Source organism: Anastrepha ludens, chromosome 3 (assembly GCF_028408465.1).
Source record: "Anastrepha ludens isolate Willacy chromosome 3, idAnaLude1.1, whole genome shotgun sequence".
NCBI classification, from domain to species: Eukaryota; Metazoa; Arthropoda; class Insecta; order Diptera; family Tephritidae; genus Anastrepha; species Anastrepha ludens.
In genome coordinates, this window is record NC_071499.1 from 112,051,861 (window position 1) to 112,073,266 (window position 21,406).

Here is a 21,406-nt window from a genome sequence, read left to right on the forward strand (position 1 = left end):
ACTACGCAATTACTTACACTACAACCAACACAACAACAATGATTGCTTGAAGTGGTAACACTTACCTGCCCCTACATTGCATATTAGCAGATGAGCATAGGCGGTATTTCCAAATGATAAACACTAAATTGCTGCTGTTAGATGGCACTTGGTGACGCAAGCAATCCGTGTGTGTGAGTGAGGTTAAAGTCTGCTTAGGGTTCATAGGTCAGTGTTATGGCGCAGGAAATGTGAGAGAGAGAGAGAGCGGTAACAACTGCTAAAAATAGAGAGGAAAAGTCGAATGTAAAAAGTTAACAGCGAAAGTAAGTGGGAGCGAATGGCTGCCAATTAGAGCAAAACGCTATAAATGCAAGTACATATGTATGCACAAATATTCTAAAAAAAGGATAATAAATGTACGAATTTACTACTTGAAGTTGAATTTAGCTGACGTTTCCAGATTTTTATTCAAATAAAGCATAAGCAAATATGTACGAAAGTGAAAAAATTGGTCAATGGGTATTTCGCTGTTCGTGGTTTTTATTCATTAAACTTCTTGCGCTTCCGCATCCTGGCACACATGAATAAAAAGTGTCATTTACTCGCAGTAAATAACTTGTAATTTCCATAAAAGCGAGAAAGAAATATGTCAACGACATTGGGTACTAAAAACTCATCTCAGCGAGGCAGTTTGTTTACGTTTAGTGTTTAAGCATTCATTGATGGGATTCGCAATTTGCCTGTGCAAACAGGAAGTGAAAGTCAAAGTTAGTAAGCGGCAGGCAAGCTAAGCATTGAAAACTCAAAAACAAATTTTATATAAAAACGACTAATGTATAAAAACTTGCCCAAAATGTTTTTCTCAAAAACTCCAAAACCACCCCATCGAATGTTGTGACTGTTCAGGCGCATTCGTTATTGAAAAGACTACGTATAGTGAGTTACTTTTTCTCGGCAAGCATGGGAAATGGGTGTGTCAAGTATGACGATTATATTCAGCTATATTGAATCATGAAAAATTACTACTCGACCATCCGACAAGTTGCACTTACAGTTCCATAAGTTTACAGGGTAATACTTTTTTTACATTGTGAAACAAACATTCCCTTACAATTACAAAACATTAGTAAAACATTAATCCCTGAAAGAAGGATCTTCTTTTAGGAGTGAACACTCTGTATAAGTTTTTTTTATACCTTGTTCACTCTGCTCGGGAGGATAGAACTTCGACAAGGCTCTTCCATCGTACACAGTTCTGGGCTGTTATTTTTGCCCCGTCCCATCTGCTTCTGCGACACCGCCTAGCTTGCGCGACACCAAAGTTTTCCCAGTAATCTTTGGCCGACCGCGGCCTTTGCTCCCTATCTGTGAGCTGAGCGTGTGACTTATCCATCGCCACTTTCTGCGTTTGATGGGCTGCTCATTCGTTGAACTCCACAGCGCGCAGATGGTTCAAAATTGTTTTATGGTTGATTTTTAGTTCTTGGTAGATGCTATAACCAGTAAAATGCTGGTCAACGTCGATATTTTCTTTAACATCAAAACTGCCTGAACGGAAACGAGAAAACCAAAAATTTCAGCGGCCCGGCTTGCATTTTCACCTTCATCAAAGAAAAACTGTAAAATGTACTGAATTTTTTCCAATGTTAACACCCTGTAACTCACAACTGAATGGAACAAACAAAAAACAGCAAACGAGTTTTTTATTTGAAATGCCACCTTGACAACGAGCATAAACTTTAAATTGTTTGATTGATACTTTACGAGATATCGATCACTACACCCATCTACCCAGAAAATAATGGATTTTCCTTAAACTAATATTTATGGATTGAATTCAATCCTTCTAGGAAACAGACTGCCAGCGCGCCAATGAGATTTCATTTAAAAATAAATTTCGTATTTCTTATAAATTTCTTAAGCAATGAGCAAAGAGGAAAGCTACCGAAGTACATTACTAATGCGCCGTGGTAACAGAGATATACTTCAAGAGCGAATTATGTGCTGTGGGAACAGAGCTGTTAAACTATCGATAGTCTCATTGAGATAAAAGACCCTTTGAAAACGCAAGACTATACGTGGAATATTGAAACCTCTTTGCTTAACTAGATCAGAGCAATCAATATATCCATATTTAATAAAATAAAATAAAATGCATTTGTACTCATATAATTTATAATTGTGAATTCAACTTGTTTCGAGACACCCAGTGCATGACATTTGCCGCTTTCACTTCAAAACAGTTTCGTACATCTCTCAATTAACTACACTGTGGCAGCACTACGAACAGCTGTTAACGCGCTAGCAATTCTTTGCAATTTCTTATCAAACACCGCCATTCTATGCACAGCTGTCTTTCAGTTTGTTTTGATTTTGTGATAGCTCATCTGTTAATACAAATATATACATAATTTTAATGCCTAGTCTTTGTATTAAGTATAGTTAATCTTTATTATAATTGTTTTACTTAAATCGTGATGCAAGTGAATATTTAGTAAGAAACGTGACGAATACATTTTGATAAATCTAAAATAAGCTCAAAATGTATATACATGCAAATGTGCCTACCTAAGTTCAGTGATAGTTGCTTATCAACGAATATTATAATTACAACCCAATTTACATTCGATTTCTACGTGTGCAACAGTTAATAAAAGTACTGCCATCACTTTTATCTCTAAAGATAAATTAACGATAATGATACATTTATTGCAAGAAAGCTAGCCATACAAAAGCACCGGTCACAGTCGGTTATTAACGTCGCAAGAAACCTCTATATCATACACATAAAACAAAAATATTACGTGGAAGCAGGAAGCACAGAGTTAAAGTTGTTCTTAATGGCATCGCTAGCCCGCACATGGATATCTTCCATCAAGAGTTGTCGAATATGGCCAACACTAAAACGCTCAACTGCACTTTACATGCAGGTCAAACGTCACTGCCACTTAATAAGTGGAGCCCAACGACAAACATTTGCTTATATACGAAGCCGGATTTTGTCAACTACAAATACAGTTTTGCTACCCACCAAAGCGTGTCTCTTATCGCCCCGACAGTATTCCCGAACATGTTTGCGATTGTCAGTGGCGACGCCAATGTTATTGTGTAATAGAAATTTTTGCATAGTCAATAGAAAAAATCGCACACTTGACAGTTGCTATCGCGAGCATAGTCATAAGTGTTTTTGCAATTACGATTTGTTTTCTCAGTATTCACATTTGCAACTCGTTCAGCGGCTGGGAGATTGTCAACGAGTGCAGACGCGTTGTATTTCAACTGACTTTTCTAAGTAAGCCAAGGCATTTTTATTTGTAAATATTATACAAAATTATAAAATATACAAGATAAGGATATAATCATGTTTTTTCACGGTAGTTTAACCAAACAAAGCTTTGGTAGTGAAGTTATGGACGCACCAGAAGGCGTATTTCGCGGCCGTGTTGACCGTTTCAATGGGATACTGGTAGACTCGGAAAAAGAATACGATGAAGCCGCAGATTTTGCCAAGAAACTACAGAGTAAGTGAGCACAAAAAGTAAGCAAATCGATACAGTTGATAAGAGTTGTTAATGCAATTTCGTTTAGCTTAGTTTTGGGAATAAATTTTGTTTCTGACAGATTAAGTAAATTACGTTCAATAAGTTAATCACATGCAATTAAATGACTATTAGTAAGTGCGAACTTTTTCAGCTTTTATCACCTGTATTTGAGTGATATAAATTATAACAACAAACAGTCGATAGTGGGCAACCGCCGCGTTAACACGTCCCGTTTCACGCGTTCTTTTGCGATTGACTATTCATTTACCGCTTCCCTTACAGTGCAGTTAGTTAAAAGTTCAAACACCTTATAAATAAACAAAACAAAACAAAAAAAAAAAAAAAAAAAAACCACAAAGACACAAACACAAATAACCAACACATTGCAATAGTGTACATTTGACGCCATGAACGGGGCTGACCCCCCCCGAAAGCAACAGGTTTCGGTTACTCGATCCTGACCTGCAACGCCCGAAGAAAATACCAAAATTCAACGACTTTGTGCCCCTTCCTGTGCCAAAACAAAACGACGATCACATTCCTCGATTCCTAGTCGCAAGCGCCATCGGACCACTTGTTGACGATAAAATTCGTCCACTATCATCATATAATGTCTTCCAAATAGAAAGAGGCTTAAGACATATTTGCGCCGATAACATCGTTGTTACGGAATTAAGATCAGGTGACCTGCTTCTCAAGGTCGAAAACACCAAATCAGCCGAAAAATTCCTTAAAGCAACCCACATAGGCATCATACCTACAAAGATTACATCGCACAAAGGTTTAAACACAACGCAAGGCAGAATTTTTTCGAGAAACCTCATCAACCTCTCTGAAATAGAATTAACTGAAGGATTGATAGACCAAAAAGTGATCGAAGTTAAAAAAATCATGCGTAAAGAAGGGGACAAACTAATTTCCACGGGTGCTACAATCGTGACGTTCGATCTTATCCGGAGACCTGAATTCATTAAATTAGGTTGGGAAAGGGTCCGTGTGCTAGAACACATCCCTAATCCGATGCGATGCAAAACCTGCCAAAGGCTAGGCCACACCAAAAACAGATGTCGCAACATTGAGGTATGTAGCCAGTGCGCCACTCCACCGCCACATCATCCATGCCCTAGACTATTTTGTGTGAATTGTCAAGCAGAGACACATTCGTCCAACGATCCTTGCTGTCCCACTTTTCTGAAACACAAATCCGTTAACAAAATAAAAATAGAGCGGCGATGCACTATTAGAGAAGCGTGGAAAACTTATAATAGCAACCCTAACGCATACCAAATTCAACCCCCCCAAAAAAATATAACGTCTCCATCCTTTGCACAAATTGTAAAAAACACAACAACGGTCGAAAAAACAACAGTAAACAAACCAAATAACTCGCAAACAAATACGGCACATAAAGCCAACGAAGAAGATACAAACAAAAATGCAACAACAAATATCAGCGCAGCCAAGAAAACAACATCCAACAACATACCCAAATCCCAGCAGACTAACAATACAACAACACCAGTAAGTCCACAAACACCAACTAATTCGTGCACAACAACTAATTCGTGTGCACTAGAAATACCGACGACCAGCAGATATACAGCAACTATCGCTAGCCCACTCACACCCACACGCTCCAGTCCAATTAACAGCGACAACGAGTTGACACCTTTTAGTCAACTACAAGCAAAATTCCCCGACATAAACGTTCTCATAACACCAAACACATACAAAAACTCTTTACCTGTACAAAATACAAACAATTATTTAGATAAGTCATAACATTAACTTAGTAATAACACATAAACACACACATACATATTACCTATCCTATGTTAACATTATTACAGTGGAATATAAACGGGTACAACAATAACTACATAGAACTTGAAATCTTAATAAAGACGTATAAGCCCTCCGTCATACTCCTAAATGAGACCCACCTCGCCCATAATTCCTATGCCCCCACTCCCAAAACTTACGTAGGTCACTTCCATAACCTTCCCCACATCAACACCAATAAACAAGGAATCGCTATTCTTGTCAAGCGTAACCTACCCCACCGCAACTTTCCCACCCCATCCAATATCTCCTCACTATCCATAGAACTACAAATCTCTTCCAATTTCATAATAACTTGCGCCTATTCTCCTCCTAGTCAATCAATAAGGACCGCAGATTTTTACAACCTTTTTCCCTCCCCTCCTCAACCCTATATCCTTGCAGGCGATTTTAATGCTTGGAGCCCCTTGTGGGGTTCTACCTCCTCTAATCAGAGAGGGCGGGCTATAGAAGACGCAATCCTTACTTCCGACTGTATTGTACTGAATGACGGCTCTCCCACCCACTTCTCAACTCACTCAACCTTTACCCATATTGACCTTACCCTGTCATCTCCCTCCCTCTCCAACAACTCATCATGGTCCCTCATAGACGACCTTCACGGCAGCGATCACTTCCCTATCCTCATCAAAATTCACACCTCCCGACCCACTGTTCCTTTTTCCCCTAGAATCAAATTTAAAACAGATAGAGCGGATTGGAACAAATTCGAACTTGCTTGCGAGTCCTATTCCAACTCCTTACCACTGTCTTTCAATATTAACCTGGAAACCTCCAACCTCCATAAAGCGATTCGACGTGCGGCCAACGCCTCCATACCCCTGTCCTCAACAAAACCAGTAAAACCAGCTCCACTATGGTGGAACAAAGAAATTGCCTCCCTTAGGCAAGCCAAGCAACACGCTTGGTACTATTTCAAACGCAATCGATCCACTTCAAATCTCATTCAATACAGAAAATTGAACGCACAATTTCGTCGTGTAATCAAGAATGCAAAGCTGCACTGTTTTCAAAAGTTCACCAGCAGCATTTCTGCATCATCCGACCCTAAGAGAATATGGGCTGACATCAAAAAGCTCACTGGTGCACCTTGCAATTCCCAAATCAACTCCCTTAACTCCTCTCGCGGCAATCTTCTATATCCTTGCGATATAGCTCAAGAATTTGCCAGCCATTTTTCAAATGCCTCTTCAGACCACACTTTTCCTCCCGAATTTATTATCGCTAAACACTCGCTAATTCCCCAAAATCGTACCACTCCTTCTAATCTCTCCTACTCTGCCAGACTCTTAGAAGCCGACATATCTCTCCTTGAGCTCAAACTTGCCCTGGCCGCAACAAAAGGCCAGACTCCCAGCATCGACAAAATATCCTATCCCATGATTAAGCATCTCCCTCTTTCCCTCTTTCGCCGTTTAATCAAACATTACAACAATATCCTCACCACAGGTTACTACCCACACGTATGGAAAACAAGCGCAGTAATTCCTCTCCTAAAACCCGGAAAATCACCTTGCGACGTCAACAGCTATCGCCCAATTTCACTCCTACCCTGCCTAGGCAAATTAATGGAGAAGATAATCGCTACCAGACTAACCTGGTATGCCCACTCAAACAAACTCATCCACCCAAATCAAGTGGCCTTCAAAAAGGGACAAGGCACAACAGATGCCCTATTACATCTTGACCATTTATTTCAAACGCGCTTTCCAGCAAAAACCACATCTCCTTGCTTTCACTCGACTTTCAAAAAGCATTTGACCGGATTGGTATTCAGGTTGTACTCAGACAACTCGACAAATGGAAGATCGGTCCCAAATTATACAATTTCATAAAATCTTTTCTCTCGAACAGAAAATTACGTGTCCTTATATCCAACACCCGCTCTCCCATTTTTCCACTCGATAATGGCACTCCACAGGGATCCCCTTTATCGGCCATTTTGTTCATTATAGCCTTTAACGAAATTAGTACCATTTTGTACAAGTTTCCAACAATCCAACATCAAATATACGCAGACGATGTATTGCTATTCTCCAAATCCAAGGATCAAGCGGAAGTAATGCGAACCTTTTCCAAAATCCTACACCTTTTATCCACCTGGTCTCTATCCTCAGGCCCTTCAATTTGTCCTAGTAAAACCAAAATGCTTCATATATGTAAAAAACGGCAGTGCCCTCCTTCTTCCCTTACCCTCAATGGCGTAAATATTGTAAATACAGATAATCTTAAGTTTCTTGGTATTATATTCGATCCCAAATATTCCTTCCAACAACACTGTAAATATGTTAGGGAAAAACTATATGTTAAATTAAATATTATTAAATACTTATCAAGCAAACGCTCGCTAATTAGCTCAACTCTTTTGATCAACGCGGTAAAAGCCCTCATCCTATCAACCATTAATTACGGACTAGCTGTTTATGGATTACACGCCAAACAAAACTTAAAGGTGCTTGCTGCCCCCTACCATGCCGCAGTGCGCAGATCCATACGCGCCTTTCCGACATCGCCCATAAAGGCCATTCTTGCCGAATCGGGCCTTCCGTCTCTACACGACAACATGGAGGACAAAATATTCAGGCTCTATCCAAAGCTTACTCTAAGCCTCAACCTTTTTATTGGCAAAGACTTCCAATCTGCAACCTCACGCGTATCCACACCAAAAATACCCTCATCAATACACACCTGCGCCTTATTTGCTAAGCAAGCGGAACTACCCTCTAAACTACACACTCTGCGGTACACCAATCACCCACCGTGGGCGGTTAGCAACAAATTTTTTATCAACGACCTAGTTAACTTACGTAAAGAGAATACCCCAAACGCGGTTTACAGGGCCAAGTTCGCCGAATCCATCGCAGAATACAAATTTAACGGGTGGAAATTGATTTTTACTGACGGGTCAAAAGGATCCCACACTTCTTACGCAGTGGTAACAGAAAATATGGAAGTTATCGCGTACGGCCTTCTATTTTCATTCTGCTCTATTTTCACCGCTGAAGCAACCGCCATACTACAAGCCGTTCAATACTGCGCCAAAAGTAAGGGTAAGCATATAATTTGCTCCGACAGTTTGTCCTGCTTCCAAGCCATTAAAAACAACAAAAAATCAAGCAAAATAATCGATAGTATCAAAAACATACTAATAACCCATCGGAGCAGCATCAAAATTATGTGGATACCTGGGCACTCCGGCATCCAGGGTAACACACTGGCAGATACAATTGCCAAAGACATGTCCATCACACCAACAGTCACATCACAAATCATTCTACCTAGCGACATACACCGACTCATTCATGTACAGAGGCAAACCAAGTTACTTCGCGAATGGTCGTATTACAAACATCATTATTCCAACATCAACCCTAAACGTTCCAAACCTACATATCCAACATCGGTACCCACCAACCACATTACCCCATACACACGACTCCGTATTGGACACACCATAATCACCAGCGTACACCTATTAAAGGGTAATACACCCAACACCTGCCCCTTCTGCCAAGCCACAGCCAGTGTGCATCACCTTCTAGTATCCTGCCCAGAACTTGCTTCTCAAAGGCATCACCACTTCAGGAGCACAGACCCTCTTCTACTTCTAAAAGAAGCCACTGAAGAAAACATCAAACATATTTACAAATTTCTGAAGGACACCGACCTACTCCGTCGTATCTGATTCAACATATAGTACATCACGAGACAGCCGAAAGCCTCTGCTGCTAGCGCTGCGTTTGCTTAGTTTGCTTTTAATTTTATTATCATGTAACCTCTAAAAAAATAAAAAAAATAAAAAAAAAAAATTAAATAAATAAATAAATTATAACAAAAACAAATATATTGCACACAAAGAGCAGTTATTATTAGAAAGAAAGACGATTTTTCGCTATTTCGCCCTATGAATCATAAAAAGTTTAGTAGGGTGTCGAGCAAGTTTTGAAAATTCATTTAGTACTCCTTTTGGAAATGAGTTTACACTAAAATTATTGCACTTATCAGAAATGTATGAGAGTACTTAATTGCTTTAAAGATAAGCAAGCAGCTAAAACAATCATATGAAAGGGGAAAGAAAAGGAATACATAGAGAAATGTGCTGTACAAAAGTAGCAAACACAATTCGTTTAGCTTTTCAACTTAGTGGAAAACTTAGAAAAGACATTCCCATAGCAGCTGGTTCCACATACTTAACGAATAACTTGGGCTTTTCCCAACCAAAGGCTGCTGCCCCAGTCTAGTGCTTATCGCCTCACCTTTCGTCAATGGGGCAGCAATTCTGCTCCTAAGCCTAGAATAAGTTCTCCATTTTTTGCATTAAAAGTAGACAACTGGTGTGGAGAGAACCAGGAAGCGCCATTGGTGTTCAAAATTTGACGGCGTCTGTGAAATATGGTGGTGGCGGAGTAATGATTAGGAGTTGCATGTATGCAAAATGGGTGGGAAACTTAGAGTATATACCAGCAACTATTTATCACAAAGTGTATTTGAGCATTTTGATAGATAATTTGACGCCAATTGGGCATAAATTAGGATTGGAATCCAATTATCTGTTTCAATAAGGCAATGACCCCAAGCACACTGCTCTTGTTATGAAGCTTTGGTTCTTTTACAACGATCCTAAACAGCTTAAACTCTTCCACAGTCACCTGATTAAAAGCCTATAGAGAATTTATGGAATTTATTTGAGCGTAGGACTCGCCAGCATACCACTACAGCCAAAGAAATGATCAAGAATAGATTGATAGATGAGTGGAACAAAATCACATCCGAAGAAACGTTGAAGTTAGTGGAATCTATGCCAAGACGTTTATTAGAAGTTATCAGAAGGAAAGGAAGGAAACGTCTTACTACCATAACTGTAGTTCTAAGTGATTAGTATTGTACCTGCCTGGATTTGTACGCAGACCTTTGCGATCAAGATCCTTGTTTCAGTTTTTGGTAAATATCTTTATACAAAAAGATGTATCTTATAACAATGATTTCAAGAAATAATAATTTAAGTTTGGAACATTTGGAATGGTTTAACTTTTCAGTGGCTGGAAAGCTAGCTTTGCTTTGTACGCACAGTTTTGCTGCCGAGTGTATGGCGCGTAAACTCTTTTTTGTGGCGTACGTTTTGATGATACTCCATAAATGGAAGGACCTACTGTTTCAAGCCGACTCCGAACGGCAGAAATTTTTTTATGAGGAGTTTTTTCATGGCAGAAATACACTCGGAGGTTTGCCATTGCCTGCCGAGGGGCGACCGCTATTAGAATGAAATCAAGAAATACCAACAACAAAAATTAAATTAGAACAGCAAAAGTAATTAAAAGATTGCGAAACTGGCCTTAGTAACCGGTACTCCATAAACTATAGCAAATACAAATAAATAAATATGACTTTTTCTCCTTGCAGCCTCATTAGACCATTGGAACTCTATTAAACGCCGCGCCATTTGGTTTACAGTGCAGAAAGAGCATGCCGACTGGGTGCCACATTTAGCAAAGGTTTGCAAAAAAGAATTATAAAATACTGCATAATTTCTTCAAAATAATAACTTTTTTCGTTATTCACATTGCAGGCCGGGTTTGATTTTCATCATGTCTCTACTGCCTCTTCTGCTATTGTAATGATTCGTTGGTTGCCGATCGACGAATATGCCAACATACCAACCTTCTGCCACACTATGCTCGGTGTGGGCGGTCTTGTTGTAAACGATAATAATGAGGTGCTAGTAGTTAGCGATCGTTTTGCGTTGATCGCTAATAGTTGGAAATTGCCGGGTGGTTATGTTGAGCCAGGTGAGCTAATTTTATTTTATCTTTTTTTTTTTTTGCAAACTGTAAATAAGATATTTGTAAGTTTATATTGGCAATTTTGTTGTTTAACTCGTGCAGGTGAGGAAATCGTTGACGCAGCTATACGTGAGGTAAAAGAGGAAACGGGCATTGATTGCGAGTTCCGCACTGTGATCTCCATACGGCATTCCCATAGCGGCAATTTCGGTTGTTCGGACATGTATATAGTGGTGGCATTAAAGCCACTCAATTTGGATTTGTGTAAATGCGAACGTGAAATTGCCAAGGTGCAATGGATGCCAGTGGAGGAATATTTGCAGCATCCGGACGTGCATCAAACAAATCGTCACTTTATGCGCACCTATTTGGACTATAATAAACGTAATATACGTTTTACATACGAACGTGCACAGCATCGGGTATTGAAACGTGAATACACTTTGTTTTATATGAAACCGATTGAGGATAAAAAGGAAAGTGACAAAGTCTAGCAGGGTAATGGAATGTGATAGGGCCGTGAATAGTGAACACAGCTACACGTAATAACTCACGAAGTGGCCTTTGTAATTAGACACATGTACATACATACGTAATATAATAATACAAATTTTAAATTTTTTACGCTTTGTAAAAAATACCGGCTAAGATGAATTTAACAAATACGCTAGTATTGAATAAAATGTAACTAAATATGGCAACAAGAATTTTTACTAAGCTAAATTTCATGAAAAAAATCGAAACCAAAGTAATGCAAACATTAAGGGGTTAGGGGTAGTCAGAATTTTCAAAAAAATGGATTTTTAAATTTAACAGCGTTTTTTTTTAAACAATGTTTTTTGAACTGGTGATAACTGTAACTTAAAAACGCTTGGTAGGTTTGATTAAGATTTATTCTGTTTTTGAAAAACATAAAAAACTCGTGCCTGATTGAAAGATTTTTTTTCAAAACTATTTTTTTTAACAATTAATTATCGGTTTTTTCTCGAAAATCTGAAAACTATTTCCTGAGCCCGCCATTTTGTTGATTTTGAAAAAAAGCTTCGATAAGACACAAGATTATCTATTAATAAAATAATTTTTCATGTCCAAATGATTTTAAATGAATCTCCAAGGACTTATGATGATCACCACAAGGGAGTTCTGGAGAAACGAGCTCCACACAAATAGCGATAACTTTTACAATTATTAAGTTTTTTTTTTTTTGAAATATTCCTAAAGTCAAGTCGAAACATGATATGTTCTTTTTTTGTTTTTGTAGAATAAAGCAATTGACTAGCAAAAAACAAATTATTGAAAATCATCATTTTTTCAAACCTCTGGGGTAGTCCCTCATGATTGAATTATACAAGGTTAAGTAAAGTTGGACAACTGATTTCGGATGCTACTTAATCCATTGATGCAATTTGGAAGCAAGGGAAAAAAGGGAATAAGTTTATCCCCTTTCTGAAAATGTAGTAAAAAATTGAAAAAGGTCGTTGTAAGCCATAGAATAATTTTATGTTATTTTATAAGTGGTACTTAATTATTTATATTTTTAACTCAACTATTCCCATGGATTTGTGTCATATAATATATATATGTATTTTGACCATGCGTCGGATTGGAATCTATATGTGCCACTTGTAAACCTACACTGAAGTAATAAATAAAACAACTTGAGAATAGTGGAAACTCTTAACGAGGAAAAACCACTTTTATTTCGTCACGTCCGCTAATCATACATTTGATTTTTTAATGAGATTACCTGCAAAGTTACAAGTATAAAATCTGTGTTAAAAAAAGATAAATTTATATATACGCAGAAACACAAGTAGACGCCCAAAGCATTGCATACTTTACTTACAATTATCTTATCGAATGCTCATTGTTCTCTTCTTTTGTTTATTGCACCGGTTAAGATGCACCGGTCAACTTTAATTTGCGTACTATGTAACCGGCAATATATTCAAGGGCATCTTCATGTAAGCTATCAAAGTCAGTGTCCTCATTTAATGAATCGTTGGCCAAGAGAGAGTCGTCTGAAACTATCTCATCTTCTGTTAGCAAACTTTGTAAAGTTTCTAAAGAAGTATCATTGAGACGGAGCCAGTTAGTTTCGTCGGCCTCAACATTGCCACGATCAACTAATATTGAAATATTTCGAGCTGTTAATAGAAAGCGTTAAGTTATTCAGAAATGAGTAATATATGCATTCATTCACCTAATAAATATCTTCATAATCTATATTTAAATTCCATAGGACTAAGATTGTCATACAACCCGCCTTTGGCACGCATCGCCCCGAAAAAATGCTCCAGTACATCCTGATTTAATCGATAAGTCAGAATGTACTGAATGCAGTACTTTTCCTGAACATAACGATATAAGTTCCAAAACTTCAAATGCAATTAATGCAATGTAATTGCAAACAATGATTTTCACAGAACTTTCAATAGAATTGAAAGATGCGAAAGTCTAAGCAAAATGGAATAGGCAAAACAGTATTGCCTGCTAACTTTTTCAGCAAAAGTTTTAATTTCTACGTTTTTGAGTACTTTTTCTTTAGAATTTGCTCTGAAATAAAAAGTAGCTTTTTCAAGAGGACAACACGGATTTATTAAGTAGCTTCAAGATGGCTAACACAGGGTGAAAATTAGGCTACTTACATCACCTTCAATTATTGCTTCATGGTAGTCCCTAACCCCATTAAGAATACTTTTGTAAATTATTGTTTTTTTTATTATTTGTTTTTCATGTTGTCATTTAAATTGGTGTTATTGTTTTCTAATTGGAATGTTTAGATTTTATTTATTTATTATTTTGTAAAAGCGGTCCCATAACTCACTGTAGAATTGTCCAGTGATTGTTCTTCCTTTTTCTATTGTAAAAAAATCCATTAGGATAACGTCGTTCGCATCCCAAAAAATCGTCGCCATGACTTCTCCGGCCGATGAGACTGTCTTCGCGTTCTTTGGAGCAGATTCACCGAGAGAAATCCGTTGTTTTGATTGTTGCTTAGTTTCTAGTGTGTAATGAAGAATCCAGGTTTCAGCAACAGTGACAACTCAACGCAAAAATTCCTTCGGATCTCGCTTAACTTGCTCCAAACATTGCTTCGAAGCTAACAGCCGCATCCGCTTTTTGTTCACCGTGAGCAATTGCGGCAGCTATCCGGCCGATAATTTTTTCATCGCCAACTTATCTGTAAAATATGAATTTGCGTTCCGGTCGACACACCTATGGCCGTGATATTTACAGCATTTAGTTTCAATAAATGGCGCTACTTACCATACAGCCCGTGAAACAATGGATTTACTGCATCGTCGTTTCGTTGAACAATTTATCTCTCGTCTCGGTCCAGCCGATTGGCCACCATGATGGCGTGATATCACACCTTTGGACTTTTATTTGTGGGGTCATGTAAAGTCTAAATGCTTTGTGCATAAACCAACTTCGATTGAGCCATTGGAAGGCAACATTATTAAAGTTATTCAAGCGATAAAGACCGAAGTCCTCCAGAGAGTCATTGAAAATTGGTGTTTACGGATGACCGAATAACGGCGCAGTTGCGGCCAACATTTGAAATTGATTATCTTTAAGAAATAAATTCCATGAATGGGTCTACACTAAAATAAGATTGCCCAATCAATTTGAATAGGCGTTGTTTTATTTCAATTTAAAATCCGACGCCTCTAAATTGATCACCCTTTACATCCTACTCGACCAATATCGCATATTTATGGTATACCAGTAGCCTTTATAAAGCATTCCTCATAAATCTTTGAGGAATGTTACTGAATTGAAGTGCTGTTCCTCTGCTACCACCTTGAGACATCGCATCCAATACTTTGAGAGCCAGTGCGTTTGTGCCCATTCGTACGGCATGCCCGCTGTCTAGGAGCTACTGACTCTCAATTCGCTGCACTATGCCCATGTCTGTCTACAGCTCTCCCAGCTCAGCGTTAAATCGCCTTCAATATTTGAAGTCGCTAATGCGCAACTGCCAAAAAATTCTCCGTATAAGCTTTCTCTCGAACACTCTAAGGGTCATTGTTGTTGTTGTAGCAGTTCACTAGTTCTAAAACATCTTACAATAGGGCCAATAAATGTGCTATTTCGGCAGGATGGGCCTACCTCTAAGAGCCGTCGCATCAGGTGCTGTTATCGTCCAAGGCTCTGCCCCATATAATAGGGCAAGCATGACGACAGACTTATAAAGTGAGAGAGCTAATAATTGCTAACTTAGAACTATAATAGTGCTACAACAACAACTAATATCACTTGGTGACAAGAGATATTCTTTGAATGTTTTCACGCTCTGTATTCCAACAAATTCGATATCCGTCATCTTTTTGTTTTTTTGTTCCGTCAGTATAGGGTGTGTGGCCGGTCATTTTCGTCTGGCTCATCTGGAGGTAGGCCCAGGAAACATGCTGTCTCGACGGGTTAGGTAGAGAGGGAGAGGGGTGTTAGATGCGTAGGTTTTAAAGGGCATATGAAAAAGTGATTAGTGTCGTACGGGGTACTTTCACATGCTGGACATATGTTTGGTATGTCAGGGTCCATTCTGGATAAGTAGGGGTTACACCTGCTACCGTATCCAGAACGTAATTGTGCCAGTGTTACACGTGTCTCACGGGGAAGCTGGAGCTCTTCATCTGCAATAGGTGGTGGTTGGACTCCGATTACGGGATTCACTGGACGGGAGCGTAAGAAGGTGGTGACGGTCTCCTGGTGAATGTCGTTTATTGACTGTCTGGTCCAGTAGATTTCTGTCAGTTTTGTCCTGGATCTCGTCGGCATAGTTTAAAAGGTGTCTCCTGACGTGCCTAGGAGGCAGCTCTGACTCAATCAAGTGTATGTTAGGGTGAAACTTGCGGTAGCACCCTATCAGGAACTGCTTGCTGAGCAGTTTGTTGTGCTCCGTTACAGGGAGCATTTGTGCCTCGTTGTGAAGGTGTTGAATAGGGGGCATCAGGAGGCAACCGATCGCTGTCCGAATGGCAGTATTTTGGCAAGTCTGTAGCTTTATCCACTGCGTGTCACTAGTTCCTGGCGACCAGACAGGTGCAGCATAGTTTAGAACCGGCCGGTCAATTGCCTTAAATGTCGATAGCAACAATTCTTTGTATTTGCCCCAAGCGATTGTGGACTTTAGTGACAATTGCGGTTGTGTGCGCTGAGAATGAGAGCTAACTGTCGAAGGTTACGCCCAAAATTTTGGGATTTTTTACCGTCGGAATTGGTGTGTCATTGACTTTTACTTTGAGGGACAGCTTGACCTCCTTTGTTCATGTGGTAAAGAGGGTCGCCGTGGACTTAGTGGGGGAAAGTTGGAGATTCCTCGTAGTGAAAAGCGAGAAAAAGAAAAAGCGACGCCATTATCGTACAGTCGTCAGCGTATGAGACCAGGGAGACTCCCGTTTGGGGAGCTTCGAGATGTAGAAGTTGAACAGTAAGGGAGAAAGGACACCACCCTGCGATACACCTTGCTTTATCTTCCTCTGCTTTGATGTTTGATCTCGAAAAATCACTGACGGGTGACGACCGCTCAGGTAGTTTGCAGACCACCTCTTTAGCCCTGGCGGGAGTGTCGACTGATAAATATCATCTAGTAGCGTGGAATGGCTGACTGTGTCGAAAGCCTTCTTCAGGTCCAACGCTACTAGGACAGTCTCCTCGCAGGGGCGGTTTTGGACAAGCCCGCGGTTTATCTAGGCGTTTATGGCGGTGAGTGCAGTGGTGGTGCTATGCACTCGTCGGAATCCGTGCTGATGAGGGGCTGGGGCCAGGTGTTTCGTGAAGAGTAGGAGTAGGAGGGCTTCAAGTGTCTTCACTACTGGGGAAAGGAGAGTTATCGGACGATAAGATTCCCCTTGGTTGGCGGGTTTCCCAGGTTTCAGTAGTGGGACCACTCTCCCTGCTTCCCACGTGTCAGAGATGATGAGAGTGGCCAAAGACAGATTCAAGACCCTTGGGAGAAATCCTACTCCCAGTGGTCCCAGGTGATTCAACATCAGCGTGTTCAGTCCGTCAGGGCAAATGGCTTTTGAAGATTTTGATTTGTTGATGCTCTTCAGATGCTCAACCCATTTAGTCCGCTTATGCGGGGAACCCCGGGATCGACCTGGCGTAGGTGGTCACGCTGGTTTGCTAAGCTGGCTGCTTTGGCTGGGAAATTAGGACGAATGTTCATGAGCCTTCCAGCAGGGATGAAGCGAGCCGCAGTAGCAGTGAGTACCTTACGGAATGCGCATTCGCCTGCGCGCACATCGGTGGGAATGGTAAGAGCGGCGAAGGTGTCTTCAGTGAATTCCGCGAAGCCGGCCCAATTAGCTTTTTTAAAGTTAAAATAGGATCGGTGATTCGTAGAAACGAAGTCGGCAGGTCTCTCAATCGAGACCATAATGGGCAAGTGGTCTGATGCAAGCGATAGCATAGGTCGCCACGTTATGCTATTTATCAGACCCGCGCTAGCTATTGTTATGTAAGGAGAGCTGCTGCAATTGGCCACTACCCTGGTGGGGGCGTCGTCGTTCACAGTGCTGAATGTCGAATCCCCTCTCTGCTCTGACAATAGCTGTCCTCCACGATCGTTTGGCAGGCTTGAAGGCCAAAAATCGTGATGCGCATTGAAGTCATCTACAACCAATCGGTTTTCACCTCTGATGAGCGCACCTATATCAGGGTGATATCCTGCCGGGCAGCAGGTGACAGGGGGTATGTAAAAATTATAAATTTCGAGCTCGGCATCGTGACATTCTAAGGTGCTGTCCCTGCGGTCGATGCCTTCATCAATGAGACGATACTGCACTGTGTGGTGGACTATAAACGCTAGGCCACCACCATTATCTCGCTCCGTTGCAGTTATATTGAAGAAGCTTGAAGCTTCTTGGTAAGGTAATAGTAACACGGGGGGTGAGGGACGCGTGGGGTTGCCTACGTTGGGCCTGCTGTGCATTCCGCTGTAGTTGTTGCAGCCTGATGGTGATGAGCGGCAGCGCCACGGGGGGTGGTTGCGGGCTCTGCAGCAGGGGGCAACTTAGTCAGTTGTCCACTCATGGGTGGTGCGGAGGCCGGAACATCTCCGAAAATGACACCAGCTATTGTAAGAATTGCATTTGACTGATGCCAGGTTCCGAGGTATTCTGGTCTAACACACGGAACAGACTGTGCGGGGGACCAAGAGCTGCTGGTTTGTCCCTGCACTGAGGTTGGAGCAGGAGGGAAGGGGATGGGTTAAGTCGGGGGAGTTGTGTTTCTCCGATAGGCTCTTTACCGTGGAGGTATGGGTTGTGGTGGCGGTTGGTGGTGCCCGCCTATCAGGGGGAGTAGTAGCTGTTAAGGCATTAGACGCCTGCTGGCGGGAGCAACACGTGGCCACATACCGTGTGGACCACTCCCTATGTGTCTTAAGGCCTGAACAAGCCTTAATCTGGCTCCACCCCTTGCACTTATTGCACTGGAGTTCGGGTGGAGCCGTTTATGGCATATTTAGCAATAGAATACCTCTGGCCCAGGGTTGGATTGAATACCAGCCCTGATGAGAAGTATTTGGAGCAAGGTTGCTACGAGGAGTTGCTCCTGAGACGTAAGGGGAGATGTGATAGACTGTTCACTATACCCGGCTAGTTTACTGGGGCGGCAGCCCTTGATAACGTAGAACCGGCAGCCATGGGAATGAGGTGCTGGTTGGACTTCGATGACGGTATTCAGAGGTCTGGAATACTGGAAGGGGGTAAGTGTCTCCCGACGAATGTCGTTAATAGTCTGTCTAAACACTGTCCGGTCAAGTAGTTATCAATTTGTTTTGTGAAACCTACGGTAGCATCCAAGCAGAAACTTTTTGCTGAACGTTTCACTCTGCTCCTTAAGGGGAAGCGTTGATACCTTATTGAGTAGGTGTTGCAGCATCCCGCGGCTGTCCTGATTGCAGTATTTTTTTAGGTGTCTGTATTCCACTAATCGTATTCCATGAACCACTAGTGCCAGGCGACCAGACAGGCGCAGCATAATTCAAAACCGGCCAGTCAATTGCTTGAAATGTCGCCAGCAACATTTCTTTGCATTTCCCCCAAGTTTGTGCCGGCAAGTGATTTGTGGCCCTTGTTGCGGTTTTGGACCTTATTTTCGGTCATCTTTCATGGTATGTGATTCTGTTGATGTTATTGTTACTAGGCCTTCTTAGGCGGTACATTTCTCTCTATGAGTTTATATCCAGAGGGGATGTGTAGAGTTGCACACCTTTTAAGGCACATGGAAGCGCAAATCCCTGTAATACTCATCTTTTTGCGTTTTTGCACGAATATTTGCAATCAACTAGAATTTTTTACGTTATTCTTGTAGCAGCATAAACATTCCCCATAGATGTACGGGGAATGCTGCTGGAGTGACAGTACTTGGCCAGGTATAAATCCGGCTCGTTCCGGTAACGTAGAACCAACTGTCGGGATGACGCATTTTTTTTGTTTGGTATCTACCGCCTGCTACGAAATGGTTGGCTTCGCATCAAATAAACAAAAATAACAAATTCCTTTTCCAATCTGAATATTTTCCACAACAAAAACTGCATTAATATTTTTTATTTTATTTTATTGGCATTTGCATATATGTATATGTATATAAAGAATAATTTACAAAAAATTAAAAATATATATTTAACAGATTTATCTCACAAATATTTTTAAAATATAATTAAATGTAGAAACGAATTTGCATATTGAAATTGAATACTTCAAAGCTGCATAAGAATTGTTTTGGTAGACTTTAAAAATCAATTAGAAAAGAAATTTAATAGAAAATGAAAATTAATAAAAAACAAGAAAATTAGAAAAAAAAGAAAATTTACTCGTATTTGAAAAGATTAAAATTCATAAAAAATAAAAATTAACTAAAAAAACGAAAATTAATGAAAAAAAAAAATTAATTAAAAAAAGAAAATTAATTTTAAAAAATTTAATAAAAAAAGAAAATTAGTTAAAAACCAAAATTAATAAAAAAAAGAAAATTATTCAAAAAATTTGCCCTTTGGTTGGGCACCTATTGCGGCGCGTCCCAGGTGGTGGATAGGGTACGCCACAGTTATCTTCTGTGGTTAAGTAGGCCATAGCCTTGGTAAAAGCCTACTCGCGAACCAGCCTAGTTCTCGTCAACCAACAACTATGGTAGGGGGAACAACATGTAGTGCAGTGTTACTGCACGCGTGCCGTAACTGCCATAATTGCTGGCAGTGACCCATATCCACTTCGGTGGAAGGCGAGAAGCCACTCGTATTAGTAGGTCATGTCTCTGCTAATACGAATGGAGTAAACATGGACTCACGGGGAGAAGGCCACTTCCTTATATCAAAGGCTACCAATCCAAGGTGGAACAGCATACGCCGAGGGATGCATGGCTTAGGGTGAGCTAAGTCGCTAGTATGCGGACTCTGGGGCACCTGTCGCACCCCAGTTTAAATTCGACTTACCACGGCATAGGGCTCTGCCGTGGCGAACCCCATTATTTCCCTACGAATATCTCTGGTTACGACTGCTGACTCGTCAGCTGAGTGACCGCCCCGAAAAAATGAACAAAACTAACATAAAACAAACAACACAACAAAAAATTCCTTCCCGACGCGGAAGACCCGTTGGCTCCACCAAACTTATGGCGGGGTCAAAAACCACCCCTTCGGTGGCTAAAGTGCTCACTAAGAGCAAGACCGTCAAGGAGACACCACCGCACTCCCAGGTGGCTTCTACTTCCTCCAAAACCGACTCGGGTGCGGAGAACCCATTGATCACCAAATCTGTTTTGCCAGAAACTGGGAAAACAAGTCGGACAGAAGTCTCCAGAAAACCTATCCCTCCTCATCTCCGTCGATACAGAGATCGAAGACGCGCCACTTTCCTTACGGAAAAGTTCGGCAAAACCCCTGAGGAGGAGCTGTCCGACCAACAAAAGTCAACTCTCGGTTGGGCCCGGGAATTTCTTCGGAAGTATGAGGCGTCCAAAGAGAAACCGAGTGCAGCTAAGCGGCAGCGGTCTTCAGAGGATCCTTCTAGCTCCAACGACCCCAAGAAGCATAAAGCTTCCTCTGAGGTCAAATTACGCAAGTTCTGCGAAGTTGCCAGAGATAGTCTGGTCATGGCGGTGGTGGATAAGAGCCACCCTGACGGTTTCATCTCTCCATCAAACTGGAAGATTGTGGAGAGAAAACTCCAGTTGGGATACCTGGACGTTCTGAAGCAGAACCCAGGGCCTCCTCCTTTCTGCTCTGACGCGGGATGGTTCCAGGCA

At 40.9% G+C, this 21,406-nt stretch overlaps 1 protein-coding gene across 1 annotated transcript; it reads left to right on the forward strand.

Moving 5' to 3' along the window:
• Nucleotides 1–2,331: 2,331 nt before the first annotated feature.
• On the forward strand, nt 2,332–11,853 carry LOC128858802 (uncharacterized). Its single transcript, XM_054095306.1, has 5 exons — nt 2,332–3,274; nt 3,361–3,503; nt 10,767–10,858; nt 10,933–11,152; nt 11,249–11,853. Exons 1-5 carry the CDS (start codon nt 2,823–2,825, stop codon nt 11,638–11,640), a joined length of 1,299 nt encoding a protein of 432 aa, XP_053951281.1. The 5' UTR covers nt 2,332–2,822; the 3' UTR covers nt 11,641–11,853.
• The last annotated feature ends 9,553 nt before the right edge of the window (nt 11,854–21,406 follow it).

What these genes read in the sequence shown, in the direction of transcription:
- LOC128858802 (XM_054095306.1), top strand. Translation starts at nt 2,823, where the DNA reads ATGGCATCGCTAGCCCGCACATGGATATCTTCCATCAAGAGTTGTCGA. An exon ending in TTTTGCCAAGAAACTACAGA is followed by an intron (nt 3,504 to 10,766) that starts GTAAGTGAGCAC and finishes TTCTCCTTGCAG; the next exon opens with CCTCATTAGACCATTGGAAC. An exon ending in GGGTGGTTATGTTGAGCCAG is followed by an intron (nt 11,153 to 11,248) that starts GTGAGCTAATTT and finishes TAACTCGTGCAG; the next exon opens with GTGAGGAAATCGTTGACGCA.